This window comes from Anas acuta, chromosome 26 (assembly GCF_963932015.1).
Source record: "Anas acuta chromosome 26, bAnaAcu1.1, whole genome shotgun sequence".
NCBI lineage: Eukaryota > Metazoa > Chordata > Aves > Anseriformes > Anatidae > Anas > Anas acuta.
Window position 1 is genome coordinate 5,817,802 of NC_089004.1, and position 19,752 is coordinate 5,837,553.

The 19,752-nt window shown below is 70.1% G+C and overlaps 1 protein-coding gene across 6 annotated transcripts; it reads right to left on the reverse strand.

Moving 5' to 3' along the window:
• Window positions 1-93: 93 nt before the first annotated feature.
• PALM (paralemmin) lies at window positions 94-16,800 on the reverse strand. Of its 6 annotated transcripts, none has more exons than XM_068662025.1 (9): window positions 16,733-16,800; window positions 7,646-7,694; window positions 6,796-6,876; window positions 6,556-6,686; window positions 5,816-5,942; window positions 5,640-5,661; window positions 5,423-5,482; window positions 4,311-4,442; window positions 94-2,899 (listed from the first exon to the last, which is right to left on the reverse strand). In XM_068662025.1, the coding sequence occupies exons 1-9, from the start codon at window positions 16,783-16,785 to the stop codon at window positions 2,331-2,333; spliced, it is 1,224 nt and encodes a 407-aa protein (XP_068518126.1). In that variant the 5' UTR covers window positions 16,786-16,800; the 3' UTR covers window positions 94-2,330. The 6 variants fall into 6 exon arrangements, with proteins under 6 accessions (XP_068518126.1, XP_068518129.1, XP_068518128.1 ...); XM_068662028.1 differs by lacking the exon at window positions 16,733-16,800 and adding an exon at window positions 14,793-15,116; XM_068662027.1 differs by lacking the exon at window positions 16,733-16,800 and adding an exon at window positions 10,306-10,352.
• Window positions 16,801-19,752: the final 2,952 nt, after the last annotated feature.

Below are 19,752 nucleotides of genomic sequence, written 5' to 3' on the forward strand. Positions count from 1 at the left end.
CTCCCAGCCCCTTCCCACCCCCGTGCCCGGCGCCCACCTCGGGGTGCGAGCGGTGGGGGCGAGGTGGTCCCAGGCAGAGGCGGAGGCGCGGGGCTGGTTGTTCACACAGTTTTATTTGCTCGGTTCGGGTGTCTTACAAACAACGGGGGGAGGGTGTCGGGGAGGGGGGGAACTTCAAACGGCTTCGTCACAAGTAAAAAGCACGGGGGGGGGCGCGGGAAGTGCACTTCAGCTGAGCCAGGCGGGGGGACGGCGCGGGGCTCGCCGGGACGGGGCTGGGGCACGGCCGGGCTCCTCGCTGCTGCTGCCCCCCCACAGCCCCAGCCCCACGGGGCCTGATCCTGACCCTGCCTCTGCCAGGGGCCAACGCTGGGTCCGAAGGCAACCGGGGGGCTGGGGGTGCCGAGGGCAGCAGGGGGCCTGGTTGGGGATCAGCACCCAGGGAGGGGTGGTGGGAGGTGACGTGGGACCCCGTGGGGGACCCAGCCCTGACCCCCAGGGATTAATGGGGCTGATGCCCCCCAGCATCCAGCCCCAGCCCCCCACGTCACACACACCCTAGGACCAGGGGTCCGCCGGCCGTGTCCCTGCCGGTGGCAGGAGAGGCTCTGCCCCTGCCCCCACGGGGCTCTGCCTCTCCCAGAGGCTTTTGGTGCACGGCTCAGGGACAGGGCCCCCCCCAGGAGACCCCGCACTGCAGCACCTCCAGCCCCCGCAGCCCCCTGCAGCCCCCAGCCCCTGCTCCCCGCCCTGCAGACACAACTGGGGTAAAGCCGCAGCCTCGGTGGCACTGGGGCAGCAGCTGGGACGTCGCAGCAGAGCCCCCAGCTTCGTGCTGCAGCAGGGACCCAGGACCAGGACCTCGGGGACCGGGCTGGGGGAGCTGGGGGCTCCCAGCAGGAGCCCTGCCCGCGCTGGCTGCTTCGCCAGCCGCTCCCAGGGTTTGGGCCAGGCTCAGCACCCACGGGTGCCCGGCCAGCCACGGTGGAGCCCCCCCCTGCTGCCCCAGAAGGTCTCAGTGGGGAGGAAACGCGAATGCTGGTGGTGAAATCCCCACCGACGGGCTGGGGCGTGGGGCAGGGGAGCGGGGAGGCTGCTGGCGGTCCTGGCACGGGGCTACGGCCCCGACCTCCACCACGCCACAGCCAGGGCAGAGACAGCGTCCCAGGGACACCCTGCATGGGACACCAGTCCCCCCAGCAGGCCCCAGTCCCAGCACCTGGGGTGAACTGGGCCGGGGACCTGACACTGGTGACCCGCAAGCTGGCTCTGCAAAGCTGCCCGGGGCCAGGAGGACGTGGTGAGGGCGCGGGGGCCACCCCAGGGCAGGGCTGGGGGGCTCTGGGCCACCCTCCCGCTGCTGCGGGGTGTCACGGGCAGGTCCAAGCCCTGATCCCATCCCCGTGGGCTGGGACCCCCCGCTCCCCCGCTGCTCGCTGCCCCCAGCCATCGCCGCCCCCCTGGGTGGGCGGTGGGCACCCAGACACGGCCCCGCTCGCCCCCCTTGGGTGCTGGAGCCCAGTGACACCGGCAGGGCAGCTGAGGTGTTGGAACGGCCCCATGGCAGCGGTGGTGGCATCGGTACCTGGCCGGTGGCTGCCGTCACCAGGAGCAGCAGGGCGAGGAGCCCCTGCATGGAGAGGAGAGTCCAGGAGAGCGGAGCCAGGCTCCCTGCACGGACCCAGGCTGTGCCCGCCCCAGGGGAGCTGTGCCTGGTCCACGGCACCCTGCACGCTCCTGGCACCGCTCCGACAGCCCGGCCGAGCCCAGCATCACGGAGCCGACGATGGCCAAGCCCCCGGGATGGAGCCGGGCCAGGGATGTGCTGGAGGGATGGCGCCGGAGGTGCAGAGGAAGGGCTGGCGGGGGGCTTTGCGCCGTGCCTGCCGCGGGCTGGGTGACCGCGGGTCCTGCCAGCTGCTGGATTTGTCTCTGACCCCTGGCCCGGCCGGCGTCCGTCTTCCAACGGCGGGTGGGAAATTGCTGGAGGAGGGAGGGAAACGCTCCCGGTGTGTGCGCCGGGGGGAGGCAGGGCCGTGGGGAGGGGCAGGCGAAACGTGGGGCGTGGGGGGGGTCTCTAATAAATATCACACGCAGCACTGGGGGTGTCGCACGGAGCGGGCGTTGGACAGACGGGGCGAGCGATGCCACGGCCTCGGTGTGCTGCCGCCTTCGGCTTTACAGCCACCGCGTTGGATTTCCCCGGTTCTTCAGAAAAAAGGGGGCTGTGTCTGGCCAGGGGGTAACCCTGTGTCCTGCGGGGCCGCGGGCCTGGGGAGCGGGGGCGGAGGGGCTCAGCGGGGGCAGCCTGCTCTGGCCGGCCGCGGGGCTCACATCACCGTGCAGCATTTGCAGCGCTGCTTCTTCGCGTCCATGTCCTGCTCGGCCTCCTTGGCTTCCGTGGCGTTGGCGCCCGGCTTCTGCCCGCCCGGGGCCTCCTCCCCTTGCTGCGGGGCGGCCGCAGGCTCCAGCGCGGTGCCGTTGGGCGGTGCGTGGTCCTTGCCCGCCGGCTCCGGCTTGCTCTCGGCGTCCTCGATCACCACCAGCTCGGCCTTGATGGTGCCCTCCAGCCCCAGCACCTTCTTGGTCTCATTCTCGTCTTCCACGTTCTGGTAGCCCATGAAGATCATGGTGACCGGCTGCTCCCGGCTCGGCTCCGCGCCCTCGCCCGGCGGCAGCGCCGTGGAGTTTTCCCTTGGCTTCGCCTGCAGCCCGGTGATCTCCCTGCGCGGCGTCGGCTTCTGGCTGGACGGGGCGCTGCCGGCCGCCTCCTCGCCCGCCTTGGCCTCGCTCAGGGTCACCTCGTCCGCCTTGTGCAGGAGCTCGTCCACCTCCGAGGAGCTGAGCGGGTGCGCCCCGTTCTGCAGGGCCCCAGCCTCGGCGCTCACCGCGTGCACCACTGCGGGGACAAGAGCAGGAGGTGAGGGGTGGCGGGGAGGGGGCTCGGACTGCACCGGGACGAGCCCCGCTCGTGCAGCCTGGCTCCCCCGTGCCGTCCCCTTGTCCCCAGGCCAGGCTCACCTCCTGGCAGCCCCCGGCCCTCCCAGCCCCTGCTCCGTGCAGCGAGTGGCGCGGCTGCACCAACGGCACCACTGAGGAGCCGCTCCCAGCCCTTGGCACCTCTGAACCCAGGCCCTGGGCCGAGGCGATGCTTTGCAGCAGGTCCCCGAGCTGAGCGCCCGGTCCCACCGCGCCCCAGTGCCTGCAGTGCCCGGGGGCCCCGTGCCCGCCGAGGGACGGGGTCTTCTGCTGCTGCTGCGCAGCACACGGGCACTGGCAGCGCTGCAGGGCTGGAGGAGCCGTGCTCGGCAGTGAGGGATGCACCCAGCGCATCGCATTTTCCACTTGACTTGGAGCATCATGTGATGATCAGTGCCACAGCCACGGAGCGCAGGCAGACGAGCGATAACAGATAATGACCGGGCCAGGCAGGGCTGGCTCGGCCTGGAGGGACCCGGGCTGCTCACTGCCAGGGGGGGCTCCGCGGCACCTCCTTGGGAACGGGGGGTCCTGGGCCCCCCGGCAGCGCGGGGTCCCACTGTGCTGAGGCAGGTGACTGATAGAGGTGGTGGAGGTGACGGAGGTGATGGAGGTGACAGTGACAGTCCCTCCTTCTGCAGGGAGGACGTCGTGGAGCAGGGCCAGCTGTGGCCAGCCCATGGAGCCCAGGGTCTGCTCAGCCACCGCAGCTCCCAGTCGTTTTCTGCAGCTCCGCAGTCAGTCCTCGCTGACGCAGCCGTCCCTCGGTGCCACCAGCACCATCAAAGCAGGTTCCTGGGGTGCCCCAAAAGCAGGCACTGCTCCCTGTAGCTGCTTCTTCTCTGCACCCAGGGGATGGGCTCTGTGCTGCCAGCCTGGGTGGCGCAGGGTCGCAGCGATCCCCAGCAGCCCAGCTGCTCAGCCACATCCTGTCCCTGGCCGGGAGGTGCCCGTGACACAGATGCGATGCCAGTGCCATTGCCTCGCTGGTGAGACGCTGTTTGGTTTAACAGAGCTCCTGGGGCTCTGGACACAGCCAATCCTCTTCCGTGCTCCCCATCAGCACAGGGCTTTGATGTGCAAACCCAGGCTGGCCCCTCAGGACCATCCACATCACGGTGCTGGGCTGGCTCCCACGCCGGGCTGGCTGGGGCGCAGGACGGGCTGTCGAGGGCTTGCCCTGAGCCAGTTCCCCCGTGGAGCCGGTGGAGGCAGCAGGAGCCGCCCCGGCCCTTCCTCACCCTGGTGCCCACGGGATGCTCGGGCAGCTGGGCCCTCGGCCCCTGCCCTGTGCTCCTGACGCCTGCCGGCGGTGCGGGATGGGGCCCTACCTTTTAGCTCATCCTCGTACACTTTGACCCCCTGCAGACAATGGTTCTGGGGGAGAAGGGTGGTGCTGGACAGGACCTTGGTCTCCCCAGTAACTCTGTCCTTCTCCACCGTGATCTCCACTGAGTACATGGCTGGGACACAAAGAGCACAGTGAGCGTCACGGCGGCCCCGGCCCTCCCCAGCCCGTGCTCAGCAGCCAGCAGCGGGCAGGCGCAGCGGCACGGCGCGGTGCTCAGCGGTGCTCAGCGGTGCTCAGCGGCGTTAGCAAGGCAGCAGGCTGCAGCGAGGAGGAGTGGAGGCAGAGGCAGGTGCGACATCCCGGGCACAGCCCTCCTATGGGACCCACGGGGCTCTCACCGTCCTGGTGCTGCCGGCATCCCCTTACCTCCGTCTGTCCAGCCAGCGAGCGGGGCCAACCGCGGGGGCCTGGGCTTGGGGCCAGGATCACGCTCATGGGACGTGGCACTGAGGGCGCTGGTGCTGGCCGAGGGGGCCGGGCAGCCCCTGCGCTCTGTGGGACGGGTGATCCTCGGCACCGATCCTTCAGCTCCCCGGCTGCTTCCCGCAGGCACTGGGGTCACCGTGGCCCGGTGGCACTCAGCTCCGTGGGCACAGAGCCGGGTTCTGGGTTCTTCCCGGTGCCGCAGCTCGGTCTGAGCGTCCCCAGACCAGAGCGAACCTCTCCAGGAGCTCCAGCCCCGTCCCAGCACGGGCAGCTCGGTGCCAGCCCCTGCCTGCTCCCCGCGCCTCTGCAAGCCCCCGCGGGCAGGCAGCCCCGGCCCCGGCCCCGCGTCTCTGCTCGCCCTCGCACCGAGAAGCCGCAAACAGCAGGAGGCAAAGGATGAAACTGGAGCAGAGACATGGAATAGGGAGGGGATGGGGGCCCTGAACTGCAAACCAGCCGCGGGATCCCACTGAACACAAACCCTGCGATGGCAAATAACCGATATTTGATGCCCTAGGCTTGGAAACTCATGGAGCGGTGGGGATCGTTGGTGGCAGGGCTGCAGGACGGGCTGAGCACTGAGGGCGGTGAGCCAAAAGATGCCACGGGGCGGGAGGAGGGAAGCGACCAGGAGGGAGTGCTCCTCGCGTGGCAGCGGGCACGTACCTGCCTTCATCATGTCCGTGCCTTCCACCGCCTTCATGGGGCTGCTGGAGACCTTCTTGGCTGGGGGTGGAGAGGAGAAGCGACGCCCTGAGCTGAGCCCCAGCCACCCACGTGCCCCACATGCGCCCACGGGAGGGCCCCGGGGCAGACAGAGCCTCCTGCTGCCACCTGGACGGGCTCCCCCTGCACGGGGGACGTGGGGTGCAGGGTCACCTACCTACGGCTGTGCCCAGGGGACTCTGCAAGACAGAAGAGCGAGGTTAGGAGCAGGGGACGCACTGCACCGTGCACCCAGCCCCAGCGGCGAGGCACCAAGCACAGCCCCCCCCAGACGCAGCCCCTCGCCCCCTCACCCCCTGCCCACCCGGCCCTGCAGGGTTTGGCTGTGCCCACCTTCTGCGCGTTGGGGACGATCTCGGCCTTCTCCTCCTTGGCCGGCACCGCCGCCACCTCGGCCAGGTTCTCCTTGGTGGACGCCACCGAGCTGCTGTTCTCCAGCGTCTCCAGCTCCTTCTCCAGCCTGGGGGAGGAACCGGGCCGGGGGCTGCGCTCAGACCGGGGAGCACGGAGCAGCACCACGCAGCCAGGGACAGACGGACAGACCGACACCGAGCCCCCCCCCGCGGGCTCTGAGCCCCGCCATCGGCTGGCGGCACAGGGTGACCCCACCTCATCCACGTTTTGCTCCCAGAAGCGTTCATCCCGATCACATTCCTCAGGAAAAAGCCCCGGCCATCGGCCCGGCAAAGCCCCCCCCGAGTCCCCAGAGCCCCCCCCATGTCCCCCACGTCCCCCCCGTGTGAACCAGGGCACCTCCGCCCAGCCTTTGGTTCCGTCTCCCCGTGAGCTGCCCGGAGGAATGCCCCGCGCCATTACACGGACACAAAGCCCCCTTGGTGCCTGGCTGCCCTGCTCGGATGCTCGGTAATTAACCGGTAATTAACGAGCGCAGCCAGGGACCGGGTGCATTCCTGCCGGGCTGCCGGGACACCGCTGGGGGGTCCCTGCCCCTTTCTCCCCATCAGCGCCCCGGCACCGGGGGGCTGGGAGGGGGCTGCCCCCCCTCACCTCCTGTCACGACCACCCAAGGGCTCCCCGGCACCCACCCGCGCCGCCACCCCCGGCCCCGTTACCTCTGGATGGTTTCCTCCAGCTCCTTGGTCTTCACTTCATCCTCCTGCATTTGCTTCTTCATCGCCTCATCCTCCTCAGAGGCGGAGGATGGGGCCCCCTCCAGCAGCCACCTCTCCCGCAGAGCCTTGGACTGGGGAGCACGGGGATGGGGGGGGGGGTCACGGTCCTGTCACCCCCGGGGCCAGGGGCTCCGGCCCATCCCTGGAGCAGAGGAGGGGTCCCCGGGGGGGGGTCCTCACCTTGAGGTGCTGCAGCTGCCGCCGGTCATCCTCGAGCTGCCGCCTCTTGTTCTCGATCTCCGTCTGGCGTTTCCGCTTCTCCTGTGGGGACGGGACAGCGGCACGGCCGGGGTCAGCCTGGGGCAGGGGCAGCAGCGGGCACGGCCGGCGGGGGGGCGCCTCCATCCCGGGGGGGCAGCCTCCGGGCTCGGGTCTGCACGGCTGGAGCCCCTCGTCCGCCCCCCCCGCCGGGGACTGCACCTCGCCAAGGTGAAACTTTTCCAGGGGAAACTGAGGCAGGGAGGGCGCAGAGCAGGGGCTCTTTCTGCCTGGCCCTGCTGAGCGAGAGCCGGCGTCGGGAACCCAGCCCCGCGCGGCCTCTTCCCCCGGCCCCGCCTCGCTGCACATCCTGGGGTCGGTCCAGATTATTTTAGCAGAGTCAGTCCCAGTCCCGGGAAGCGTCACTCGCTTTTTTTCCTCCTCTGGCCCCAAACAATTTGCCCTTTGTACAGCGCAGATCGGCCGATAGCGATGGGGAGCGGGGAGCTGGCAGCCGCCGGCGGCACCGGGGGCCAGGGAGCTGCTGCGGGGCAGGGGCAGGGGCAGGGGCAGGGCAGAGCCTCCCCCACGCAGGGCCGGGTCCTGCACGAGCCCCAGCCCTCGGGAAGGGCAGAGGGGGGCTCCTCGCTCCTTTCCCTCTCCCTCGGGGCTCATCAAGGTGCCACTTCGTTAATTAACCCTCCCAGCCGCCAGCTCTGCCCCTGGTCCAGAGGTGCAGAACCAAGCCCCGGGGGTCCTGGGGGGTCACCTCCTTGGGGCCAGGACACGGGGCCAGCAGCCAGGTGCCGCCTGCTCGCCCGAGGGGACTCACCGCAATGGCCTGCAGCCTCTCCTGCTGAAGGGTGCTGGTCTCCACAGCCCTGCAAGAGAGCACAGAGCGGCCGTGAAACGCGCTGAATGCGGACATTGTGCCCGACACCGCGCACAGACAAAGGCCGAGCTCGTCCCTTCCGCCGGCTGCTGCCTCCCCTGCCCTTTGCCACCCCGCAGCCGAGCACTCCTCGCCCCGCACGTCTCCTCCAGGCACCCGCTCCCTGCTCGCCGCCGTCCCCGTGCTGCTGGCGGTGACCCCGCGGCACGCAGGTGGACGTGGTACCCACAGAGGTGCTGGAGCGGGGCGCTTCTGGCCGCCCCCTGCTCCACCCGCCTCGCACTGCCCATGGCGAGCCCCTTCCTTGGCTGCCGACACCTTTCCTGCACAGAGACCCCTCCGCTGTGTGCGCACAGTGCAGACACGGACACACCAAGGAGCACGGACACGGGGATGTGCACAGACACACTGATGCGCATGCAGGCACAGACACACGGACGTGCACAGACACACGGCCCCGACGTGCTGCAGAGCACCAGGTGCGGGCGCAGCCGGGCTGGAGACGCCCGCCCGGGGCCCGTCTGCGACCTGGGGAGGCTGCGGTGCCGCCGGGAGCAGGCGGGCTGCGTGCCAGCCGATGCTAACGAAGCGCTGAGCTGCGGCAGTAATTAGGGTGGGAGGCTCGGCGGTGGCGTAAGGCGATGGATCGTTGCCATTTGCTTGCCAGAGCGAGGGACGGCGGAGCCCGGGAGGGGGCAGGAGCAAAGGGAGCGAGTCTCGGGGAGAAACGGGCCAAATGCGAACCCATTTTCGCAGCTCCCCTGCAAGTGCCCCTCTGCTCATCCCCTCCCAGCTGCCCTCCGATGGTGCTGTGTTCGGGCTGTTTTCCCCATCCCCACCCCAAGCAAAACATTTCCATGGCATGCAAAACATCGCCGCTTTCCAGAAAGCCCCGGAAAAACAACGGGGACATTTCCTGAAGGGGTCATGGATAACGTGATGCCCCGCGGTGACCTTCACCTGCTCCCCGCACACGGCACCCCCCCAGGCCTGGCCCCACGTCCCGCTGGTACGAGAGGAGCCCCCCCGCCTCCGTCCTCCTCCCCCTGGAAGGCAGCGGTTCCCCTGCACCCGGATCCTGGCAGTGCATGAAATCAGGGCCAGACAAACAAAGCGGGGCCGGTGCTGCTTTGGGGCGGTTATTTTGGTGCAGTTTGGGGTGATGCCGTGGCTGCTCCGCACACGCACGCATGCGCCCGCCCGCTGTCAGCAGCCTCCATTTGTCAGCGGGCTGGCAGCCCGCCTGCCGTCCCCACGCTGCGCCCGAGCTGGGAAATTAAATACTGAAAACCCCAAAGGGAGGCGGAGCGGCCGCGGGTCCCGTTCTCACCCCTGCTCCCTGCTCCCTGCTCCCTGTCCCGCAGGAAGCGGAGGGCACCAGGGGCTGGCCCCGCTCCATCCCTGCCGTCCTGAGCCCCCTGCAGCCCCCAGACCGCCTGCGCCCTGCAGCCCCCCATCGGCAGCCCCCCCACCCGTGGGCTCTCCAAGGGCCCCCCCGCGCCCTCCCCTGCACCAGCCGTGGGACCAGGCAGCCCCGGGGTGCCCCGTGCCAGGACCACCCTGCTCCGGGGCCAGGGGCACCCTCTGAGCCCGGCTCTCGGCACCCCGGCCTCGGAGGACTTTGGCCCAAAGCCCGCTTCTTTCCTGGATCTTGCCCCGTGCAACAGATCCAAACTTTTTCAGTGTTCCTGAAACGTTCTGTTCTGCTTTTCCTCCATCCTCTTTATTTTCCATTATTTGCTGAAGCCTCTGCATTCCCGGGGTGAACGCCAGGAATCTTCCTGGCCCAGGGAAAGATGCAGAACAGGCTGGACGCCCCCTTGCTGCCCCCCCGGACCCAGCCCCGGGTGCACCCCAGCCCTGCCACAAGGCCCCGGGTTGCTCATCCCTCAACCCCAGACCCCGAGAAGGAGCAGGGTGGGGCTGACCCCGGAGCCCCCAGACCCCTACCCACGGGGAGAGGGCATGGGGGCAGAAGGGTGGGCGGGGGGGCTCCTACAGCCCCCTCCAGCCCCCCAGTCCCTGCCCTGCACCATCCCAGGGGGGTCACCGCGCTTCATAGGGCCCCCAGGGCTGGGGGCTGGTGAGTGGAGCCCCGGGGTGGGCTGGGGCTGGGGTCACCCCGGGCTCCCCCCAAGCAGCCGCTCCCCAGCCCTGGCTGTCCTGGGGGGCAGCAGCCCCAGGATGAGGGACGAGGGACGAGGGATGAGGGACGAGGGACGAGGGACGAGGGACGAGGGATGAGGGATGAGGGATGAGGGATGGCCGCGCCAAGCCGGGCGCCCTGGCAACATCACCATGGCAACAGCGCCCTGGCAACGGCGCCATGGCAACGCGGGAGGGAGGATGCTGAGCCCCAGGGACCGAGGGGGCCCAGCAGCAGGGCTGGGGCCAGGGCGCAGCCGGGCCAAGGACTCGGCAGCTCCAGGGCTCCCCGGGAGGCCTCGGCAGCGCCAAGCTCCAGCCTCAGCCGGGGTGCCCGGAGGGGCAGAAAGGAGCCCCCTGGGGCACCAAGTCTGGGGCCAGCACCCCCCTCGGGAACCATGAGGGCAGAAAAAAAACAACAAAGCAACCCCTTCCTCCGCCGCGCCTCATTTCACCCGGTCTCGTGAGCTCCTGCAAACAGGTTCATGCTTCGCCCGCTGCCCTCCGCATGCACGTCCCAGCCCTGCCCGTCCCGGGGCAGCTCCTCCAGCCGGTTCCGATGCGCCTCGTGGCCGTGGCACAACAAATGAGGCCGCTGGGACCGGGGGCACGGACGGCACCGGGGGAACTCCCCCTGCTACGGCAGCAGTCCTCGGGCAGAGCCACGCGCCCACGTGTGCGCACGCACGCGCCCCAAGCATGCACCGCGCTCCCTGCCTGGCTCTCCAGCTCTTTCCAGCCCTGCTGATGCCGCTGTTTCCACCATCACAAGGGAAGCCCGTGACCTTTTGTCTCCTCCCCGCCTGACATGAAACAATAATGTTTATTTGCCTTCCTCTGTTTTTTCCCATTAGCTCATCCAAATGTGCGAAGAGCCGTTTCAAGCTGCTCCTCCGCTCCCCTGACCTCCGCTCCGTTCCCACCCGCTCAGCTCTGAGCCAGAGCGCAGGGCAGGGAGAGGCCCCGGCGAGACGAGCCCTGGTGCGGGGCCCAGCACGGGCGCAAGCAGCAGCAGCTCAGGCAGCCACGCAGGAGCGGTGCCGGTGTACACCAAGAGCCAGACCCCCGGGGAAAGCAGGCCCCGAGTGCTGCTGCCGTGGGGCAGCCACAAGCCCCTCAAAGCACCGCCACGGGCAGTGGGGCCGCCCTCAAACACCCCCACCCGTAGCTGGGTGCGGAGGGGAGGGGGCTGCAGCAGCCCGGGGCCGACAGCCATCGACAGCGAAGGAAATAAATCATCAGCCAGCAGGCTGGAAGGGAAGGGACAAGGAAAGGCCGGGCCCCCGCTGCGCGCAGCCGGGCTGCCTGGGGAGGGGATGGGATGGGGGGGGGGGAGGCAGGAGGAGGGGTGGCAGCTCCCGAAAACGCAGGATGCATTAGAGCAGCAGAGCTGCCTGATTGATTCCCGGGGCTGAGACGTGGGCTGGGAGTGCCAGGAGAAAATGGATCCTATGAATATTTGATGAACGGAGGCTCAAGGAGAGAGTTTGATTGGAAAATTACAGATCTTTCAAACAATGGTTCGAGTGCCCTCCAAACACTTGGGTTTCCAGCTCCCTCCCAGTTAGAGGAGCAAGGCTCCACTAGGAAACACCCACACGATTTATGAATGAGAGCAGAGCCTCCCCCCGGGCAGCCCAGCAGCTCCAGCACCAGCCGGGGACGTGGCCACCCCGGCGGTGTCACGTTGTCCCCACTCCTCGCTCCTTCGAGGCACCGCAGCTTTCCCACACCAGCGCCAGGAAGATGAAGGCACACGAGGCTCCTCACATCCAGCAGGGATGAGGTTCATGTGCAGAGCCCTGGCAGGACACCGAGCCCTGAGCCAGCACCCGCAGCCCCTGGCGGGGAGCTCTGTCCTCACACCACGTCCAGCTCCTCCGCACGAGGAAGCACCTGCCTGGAGCAGGTCCAGCCTGGGCTCCCCTCCCTGACGGGAGCTCCGGGGCTGCTGGAGGCCTCATCCTCACCCCCTGGGACTGTCTGGGGCCTGAGGGGCCCCCTCCCCTCCCAGTGGGTGCGAGTGCTAAGTACAGACTCAGCAGATCAGGCTCCCCGCCACCGCCTCTGCCTCCAGCCCCAAGCTCTGTGCCCTCCCTCAGGCCTGTCCTGACCCCTCAGACCTGTGCACGTCCTTTCCACGTCCCAGCCTTGCCCTTCAGCAACCAGTGTGGGGGGCCCAGGAGAGGCTCCCCCAGGCAGAGCCCCTTGCCCACCCGCCCCAGCCCCACTGCAGCCACTTCCAGTGCCGAAGCCCATCTGGCCGAGCCCGGCGCGGTGCGGAAGGTGTGAGCGGCCCCCCCAGCGCAGGGGAAGGTGGCTATTTCTGGCCAGGAACCAGGAGAGCTTGCAGCAGCAGTTTCCCAAGGAAACCTGCTCTTGCTCCAGTTCCTGCCCAGCCCGGCGCACTTGAGGGGCTGCGGGGCCGCGGCTGGTGGCTGCGGGGCCGAGCTCCGAGCCCCGGTTCCTGGCGCGGGGGCTGCGGTGCCATTGTGCGGCTGTCTGCGGCTGAGCTTTATGGCTTCCTCCGGGACATTTGGGAACCACGGCAGACCGGGTTTTGCTTCATCACAGAGGCACGTGGAGGGGGGAGCAGGACCCCGAGTCCCACCCAGCGGGAGAGCCCCCAGGTTACCCCCAGGGCTGGAATCTCCCTCCTGCCCCTCTGCAAGGCTCTGGGCTCCTGGTCAGGGCTAGGGACGATGGGGAAGGGCAGGAGCAGGAGAGCACCCAGCTCCCGAGGAGGCCAGAAGCCTGGGGGAGGCACAGCAAGGCACAGGGAAGAGCTGTCAGAGCAGCCAGAAGTGGAGATGCAAAATCTCCAGCTACTCAGCAGCATCAATAGCAGCAGGAGCAGGGGACAGCAGAGCAGCCCCGATGGGACCCGCAGCTCTTACAGAGCTGGAAGCTTTTAGCCAAACCTCCCTTGGCACCAGCAGCTCGCCGCGGCCAGCACCCTCCTCCAGCTGCTGCCAACGCCAAGGAAAGGCAAGAGCCAGCCCAAGCCCAGAGCACGCTGCCCAGCGCGCATTAGCGGCCGCAGAGCCAGGCCTGGGTCCAGGGAGTGCTTTGCCGTGGGCCTCTCCTGACCCGGGGCTTTCCTACGCCCCCATCCCAGCGACCAGGGGCTGAATTTAGCAGAGCACGACTGACCCGCGGTGGAAGCCGGTGCAGGAGCGCTGGAGCTGTAGGTCTGCTCACACCCCCACAGCTGCCCAGGGAGAACACGTGTCGGCACGCCAGCCAGCAGTAACTTTTGCACATGTATTGCAACCCAAAATCTCAAGCCCCATCTCCAGGAGAGACAAACCCTGAGCGCCCAGGAGGGGCTGCGCTGAAGCTGCCCAAACAGAAGCCGTGCGCGCTAGGGCTCTGCTTCGCTGCTCAGCCCCGTGCTCACCTCTCACCTCCAGGGCACGTTTCCCTAGCCGGGATTTTAGTCAAGAGGAGAACAGTCTGGTATTTCCAGCACACAGACAACAGCCCTGGCACATTCCCAAAGGGCTCCTTGTCCCTGGGGGCAGCCAGCGGGGTCTATCCCTCAGCCCCCGGTGTCAGAGGGGCTCAGGAGGGAGGAGTGGAGCCAGGAGATGTGGCCTGGGGGAGCTGGGGACAGGAGCTGCCGCCCTGCCCTGCGCTGTCACCAGGCCTGGGGGCTGGCCCCCTCCCCATTTCCATCCCAAACGTTGCACCCAGGCCTCTGAAACCCTCCCAGGCCCCTGCTGGTGCCTCCCCCCCCACTCTCAGCGAGCCAGAATCCAACCCCAACAGCAGGCAGCAATCACCCCGACCGCCTCCAGCACCCCCAGCAGGGCTCCCCCAAACCGGGGGCAGCCGGCAGCCGAGCAGGACCAGTTGAGCACCCAGCACCTCATTAGCAGGCAGCCCATTAATTGGTGCGGGGCGAGGCGCTCACAAGGAGCAGGCCCCCAGGCTGGGCTGGATGGATGCCCCCCAAAGCCCCCGGTGCCGAACCCAGGAGATGCCGGGGACCCTATCGTGCCAGGGGGGGGACTGGAGCCACGGGGAGGGAAGGGAAGGCCTGGGTGTGATGGGGCTGCCCCCGCTGGCACCTGGCTTTGAGCAGCAGCCCCCTGCCCTCCCGAGGGGCACGACCAGCACGGGCAGGGCGCCCCCCACCCGTGCCCCTCTCTCCCCATCCGCCCGCGGAGCCCCGCGCCCAGCCCGGAGCCGGCCGCAGGCAGCAGCCGAGCGGGGCAGGGCCCCACCGCGGCACACAAAGAAGGTCGGGGCCGGGAGAGCATCCCCGGGCTCGCCCGGAGCCCCCCCCCCGGCAGGAGCCGGGCTGCGAGAAGCCCCCGGGGCTGCCCCCCAGGCCCCTCGCCGAGGGATGGGGGCTGCGTGCGCAGGGAGGGGGCCGCGGGCTCCCCGCCACCCACTCGCCCCCAGCCACACGCAGCAGCAACAACAGGTCCGAGCCGCCCAAATCGCCGCCCTTCCACCCCCCCCCCCAGCAGGGACTCGCCCCCCGCAGCCCCCGCGCCAGCCCCGGGCCCCCACCGCCGCCCCCCGGTACCCCGCGGCAGGGATGGGGGGGGGCAGGCACCGGGGGCAGCCCCCACCGAGCAGCAGCGGGGGCCGAGCCCCCGGCACCGGGGCGGACGCGGCATCGAGGATGGGGGCCCCGAGCCCCCGGGTCTGGAACGCGAGACCCCGGGACCGGCGGGGAGGGGGGGGGGGGGGGGGCGCGAGCCCCGGTTCTGGGGGTCCGGGAGCCCCGCACCGGGAGGAGGGGGGGGGACACGCGAGCCGCCGGTGTCGCCTCCCCGAGCCCTCGGTACCGCGACCCCGCAGTGGGGAGCGGCGGGGGGGGTCCGGAGCCCCGGCCCCCACCCCGGCACTGCGGTGCGCGGCACCGGGGGACCCGCGGCCCGGTGCGGGGGTGCCGGGGGGTGGGGGGCGGCGCGGCCCCGGTACTCACTCCATCTTCCAGGCGGGCTCCGCGGGTCCGGGGCGGGGGCGTTGGGGTGGGGGGGATAAGGGGGGGCCGGGCAGGGCGCGGCGGAGCGGGGCCGGCGGCCGCCGGCGTCCCGGCGCTCAGGGCCCGGCGGGCGGCGGCATCCCCGGCGGGGCTGCGGGATGCGCAGGGATGGCGGGGCCGCGCCGGTGCCGCCGCCTCCCGCACAGCTCCGTCTGCCGGGCGCGCCCCGCCACTGCCGCCGCCCCTCACCCGGCCTCGGGGCGCGGCGCTCCCCGCCCGCCGCCGCCGCCCCCGGGCGCTCCCGCGGCCGTTTTTGGGGTGCGGGGACCCCGAAGCCGGGTCCGGCTGCGAGGAACCGGGGGGGCCGCGGGCGATGCCGGCTCCTGCCCGAGCCCCCCGCCCCAGGCTGAGCCCCCCACCCCGGGAGGGGTCCCCCGGTCCCGGCCGGACGCCCCGCTCCCAGCACCTCCACACAACCCCGGGGGTGCCAGGAGCGACCCTCAGCAGGGCCGGGGCTGCCCCCCGCCCCCCCCGGCTCCCCCTTTACCCGCTGACAGTTTTGTTGGGTAAATGCTGGCAAACTGACACAGGAAGCCCGGGCCGAGGCTCAAACCACGGCGGTGTGAAGAAATCCAGGGGTGCGAGCTCCTCACCCACCCCAGAGTGAGCCCAGCTCCATGGCAGGGGCACCCCAACCACGGGACCCCCAACCACGGGACCCCCAACCACGGGACCCCCAGCTGTCAGACCCCCGGCCCTCCCAGCCGGTACCCGCTGGGGATCCGGACCAGGGGCTGCAGCCCCCGTGCATGGGCACAGGCCCAGATCCACGCAGCATCCCTGGGGGGGTGGCATGGGCGCTGCCACATGCTGGGGAGTGTCCCCGGGCCATGGCAGGGCCCTGCTCACCCCTGCTGCGCCAAGAGCAGGATTTCATCCCAGTTAGTTCAAGGCACGAGAGCCGCCGGGACGGGGCTGGAAGCTGCTCTGCTTTCACTCTTCCTTCCTTCATCCGCTCCCCTCCCAGCGAGCAGCCTCCCCGATCCATGGGAAGCTGCCGAGCGGTGCCGCAGGCCAGGCTGGCTCCGCAGCCCTGAGGACAGAGAGACCGAGCTCCCCCCCCGGGCCTGCAGAGCCCCCACAGACCAGAACATTGCACTCCCCATGCCCCCCACTCCACCGTGATTGCACAAGGCAGCAACACCCTGAGGAGGAAACCCGCCAGCATCCGCACCGTGACTGCGCCCACAGCACCCCCCCTCCAGGGCTATTTAACCCCCCCCACACACCCCAGGTGGCCCCACAGGAGGTGGCAGAGGCCCACACCGCACCAGCATGGTCACCGCTCTGCTCATCCTCAGCCTGGGGGGCTCCGTGCTGCTCCCGGTGCTGGGCCCAGCAGGTAACGGGACGGCCGGGGCTGCGGGGCCGGTCCCCCCCAGCCAGCCAAGGTGGGGACGAGGGGCCTGGGGCTGGAACCTGAGCACCCGTGGGTGGCGCTGGGGTCCCCCCACAGCCGCTGAGCGCCTGCACCCCCCAGGTGCCCGTGGCAGCCGGGTGATCGGGGGGAAGGCAGCGCTGCCCCACTCCTGGCCCTTCATCGCCTCCATCCAGATGGACGGGCAGCACTTCTGCGGGGGCTTCCTCGTCTGGCCCAAGTGGGTGATGACGGCAGCCCACTGCCCCATCCCCAGGTGAGCGGCACTCGGGGGGGGGGCATGGGCTCCAGTCCCCTCCGCAGGGCACGGCGTGGCCCCGTGGGGACCTGGCCCCACAGGGACGGATGCTCCCGTCCTGGGGGGGTTACGTGGCGCTGCAGCAGCCCCCCCCCGCCTGCCCGTTCCCCTTCTGCTCTCCGTCCCCGGGGGCCCCCAGCCCACTCACGGTCCCCCCGGGGCCGCAGGCGCAACCCCTCGGTGCGCGTGGTGCTGGGCGCCCACCGGCTGGAGCAGCCCGAGGAGTCGCAGCAGGTCTTCGGCGTGGAGGAGTCCATCGCGCACCCCCTCTACGACCCCCGCACGGTGGACAACGACATCCGCCTGCTCAGGGTGAGCCCCGCGCCCCCCCGCTGGGGGTCCCCGGGAGGGTCCCGGCCGGTCCTCGCGCCCGGCCCGGCCGCCGCTAGGTGTCAGCGCTTCGCCGGGGAGCGGCGCTGGAGGCGGCCGAGGAGGGGCTGGGGGGGGGGGCTGCCCGCGTCCCCCCCCGTCCTCCATCCAGACCGGGACCGCTCCCGGGGCGAGGGGGCTCCAAAATCAGCCGGGGCCGGGGCGGTGGGGAGAGGGGGCCCCGGCAGCAGCCGGGCTGGTCTGGGATGGGTGGGGGGCAGCAGCTGTGTGCTGGGGGGTCTGCCCCGGCCCGGGTGGGGGGGGGGCAAGGAGGAACCCGCGCCCCCCGCTCCCTGCCCAGCTGAACAGATCGGCCACGCTGAACAAGTTCGTGAAGCGCATCCGCCTGCCCTCGCCGCACGTCGACCTGAAGCCCGGGACCAGCTGCGTGGTGCTGGGCTGGGGGGACATCTCCAACTACGGGGAGCGCCCCGAGCAGCTGATGGAGACCGGCACGGCCATCGTCAGGCGCAGCCTGTGCCGCACGCTGTGGCGGGGCCGCGTCTCGGCCAACATGCTGTGCGGGGCCAGCCGCAACGCCACGCTGAGGGGCGTCTGCGCGGTGAGTGCGGCCCGGCCCCGGCCCCCCCCCGGCCCGGGGGGGTGCTATCCCTGCCTCCCCTCCCCTCGCTCCGCAGGGTGACTCCGGGGGACCTCTGGTCTTCAAGAGGAAGGTTTACGGCATCGTCTCCTTCTCCGGGGAGAGATGCGGGGACCGCCGGTACCCCGACATTTACACCAAGATCTCCAACTACATCGACTGGGTGCACCTCATCGTGCTCCAGCACCGCCACCCCGAGGGGCAGCAGAAGCACCACCCAGGTCCGGGGGCAGCGAAGGGTCCCGGGGCAGGCAGACTGGGGGGGCCAGCAGGGGGGCCGAGGCATCGCAGTGGCCTGGAGGCTCCCAGGAGGGCAGGGAAGTGCTGGGACACCCGGGCTCCCCCCCAGCCCCAGGGGCTTTGACGGTCGATGGGAACTGACAACCAGGGCTCACCGCTCCTGCCTCAGTTTCCCCACGTGCTCCAAGGCAATGCAGGAGACTGATTTTGACTGTTAGTGAGGAGCCAAGCATTCCCCTCCTGCCCCCTCCCCGGCTTGTACAAAGAGTCCCAGCACCCTGATTCCCCTCTGGCAGCATTTTCCTTCCGCAATAAAGCCTCCTTCCCAGCCCGCTGTCCGCTCACCTTCCCTCCGCCAGTCCCGCTCAGCCAGCAGAGCCCGGCCCTGCTGCTCAGCCCCCTCTAATCCCCTCCTGGCAGCTGGTCCCAGTGGGGCTGACTGGGGCCCAACCTTACCCCTGCCCTGCCCGGGGCAGCTGCCCCTCGCCCCCTGCCAGGATTTCCTTCCTCCAGCTTTCCCTTCTGTCCTTTCCCTGCCTCACCCAGCCCCATCCCACCCCATCCCACCGCTCACTCGAGGACCCCCCATCGTGAGAACCACAGACACGGCCCGGGGCAGGTCGGTTCCCAGCACGCCCGCTCCTGCCCGCGCTGGCAGAGGGGCTGGGGACACCCCCGGGGGGGTCCATCCTCACCCCCCACCCCGCACGCCGCTGGCACGGGGACGAGCGCCGACCCCGGGGGTCAGGGGCCACGTGCGAGCTGCGGCAGGGTCTGAGCCAACGCACACAGCGCACGGCTCCTGCCCGGCTCTGCGGCCGTCTCTGGGGACGACGGAGCCGCTCTCGCCCCTGGTTGTTTGTTTTATCTGCAAATTGCTGGCACGCCACAGCCGCGGGGCGCAGCGGCCCTGCCTGCGGAGGGTCCCGGGGGACACTGGGGCTGCGGCTGTGCCACGGGACGTCCCTCGGTCGGGTGGTGAGGGGGGCACAAAGGGCAGGGCTGAGATGTCCCCAGAAAGCAGCCCCCCCTCTGGTCCCCATGGTCCCTGCACTGGGGAGCCCAGCACCCTGCTGTGGCCTTGGGGACACCGGGGACACGGAGCAGAGGCCGGACCCTGCCAGGCTGAGGAAGCCCCAAATCCCTGTGGGCTCCCTGGGAAGCCACAGCCCCGAGGACGCTGGGGCCGGGCTGGCAGCCTCGGGGCTTCCACACGCTGCTGGGAACCCTGGGGAGCCGGCGCTTGTCCCGGCTCGCCCCAGACCACCCAAAAAACGGAGGGAAGGAGCCGCCTGACTCACGGCCGTGCTCTGGGAGCCGAAATCTCCTGCCCAGCAGCAGCACTGACGTCGCTGCCGCAGCCCGTGCCCGCCGCCTTGGCGTGGGGCAGCGCCAGCAGCCTCGGGGCCAAAGCCCCAGGGCCAGGGCTGGGGCAGGAGGAGGAAGGGGGCAGGAAGCCCCCGGCCCCCTGTGCTGCAATCACTGGCACCAGGGAAAGCCCCAGCCAAACCCTGGCCGTGCCCTTACACCCACCCCGCAGGCAGGGAGCGGCTCAGAGGTGAGCGGGGCAGGTACGGGGGTCGGGGTGGCCGGGCCGTGCGCTGACCCCAGCCTTGGGGCAGGGGACCCGGCCGGGGGCACGGCCGCAGCTCCTGGCGTCCCGCGGGAGCCAAGCCGCAGGCTGCAGCCCGGCTCCTGCGACTGCGTCCGCCGGGGGAGCGTCGCACATCAGGACTCAATTAATGGCAGGAATTGTTTTGTGAAATACCAAACCCTTACGGCACTCACTGATATTAGGAACATATTTGATTTGCATTGCTGGTTGCTCTCTTTTTCTTTTTTTTTTTTTTCCCCTCCTCTCTCTCCCTTTTCCTTTCTTGTTGCTGCTCGGAGAGACTTGGCCAGGGTGGAAAAACCCCAACACAAAGCTGAACCAGATGCTGGCGGTGGCCTGGTGCAGCCGGGGAGCTGGGGCCGAGCAGGGCGCACTTCACCTGCTCCCCGCCACGGGGAC

Bases quoted from the DNA above. Each gene is read 5' to 3' on its own strand.
- PALM (XM_068662023.1), bottom strand. From the start codon at position 8,488: ATGAGCAGAGGGGCACTTGCAGGGGAGCTGCGAAAATGGGTTCGCATT. The intron at 5,483-5,639 runs GTAGGTGACCCT...CTCCACCCCCAG, and splicing joins TCCCCTGGGCACAGCCGTAG to CCAAGAAGGTCTCCAGCAGC. The intron at 2,900-4,310 runs GTAGGGCCCCAT...TTGTCCCCGCAG, and splicing joins GTACGAGGATGAGCTAAAAG to TGGTGCACGCGGTGAGCGCC.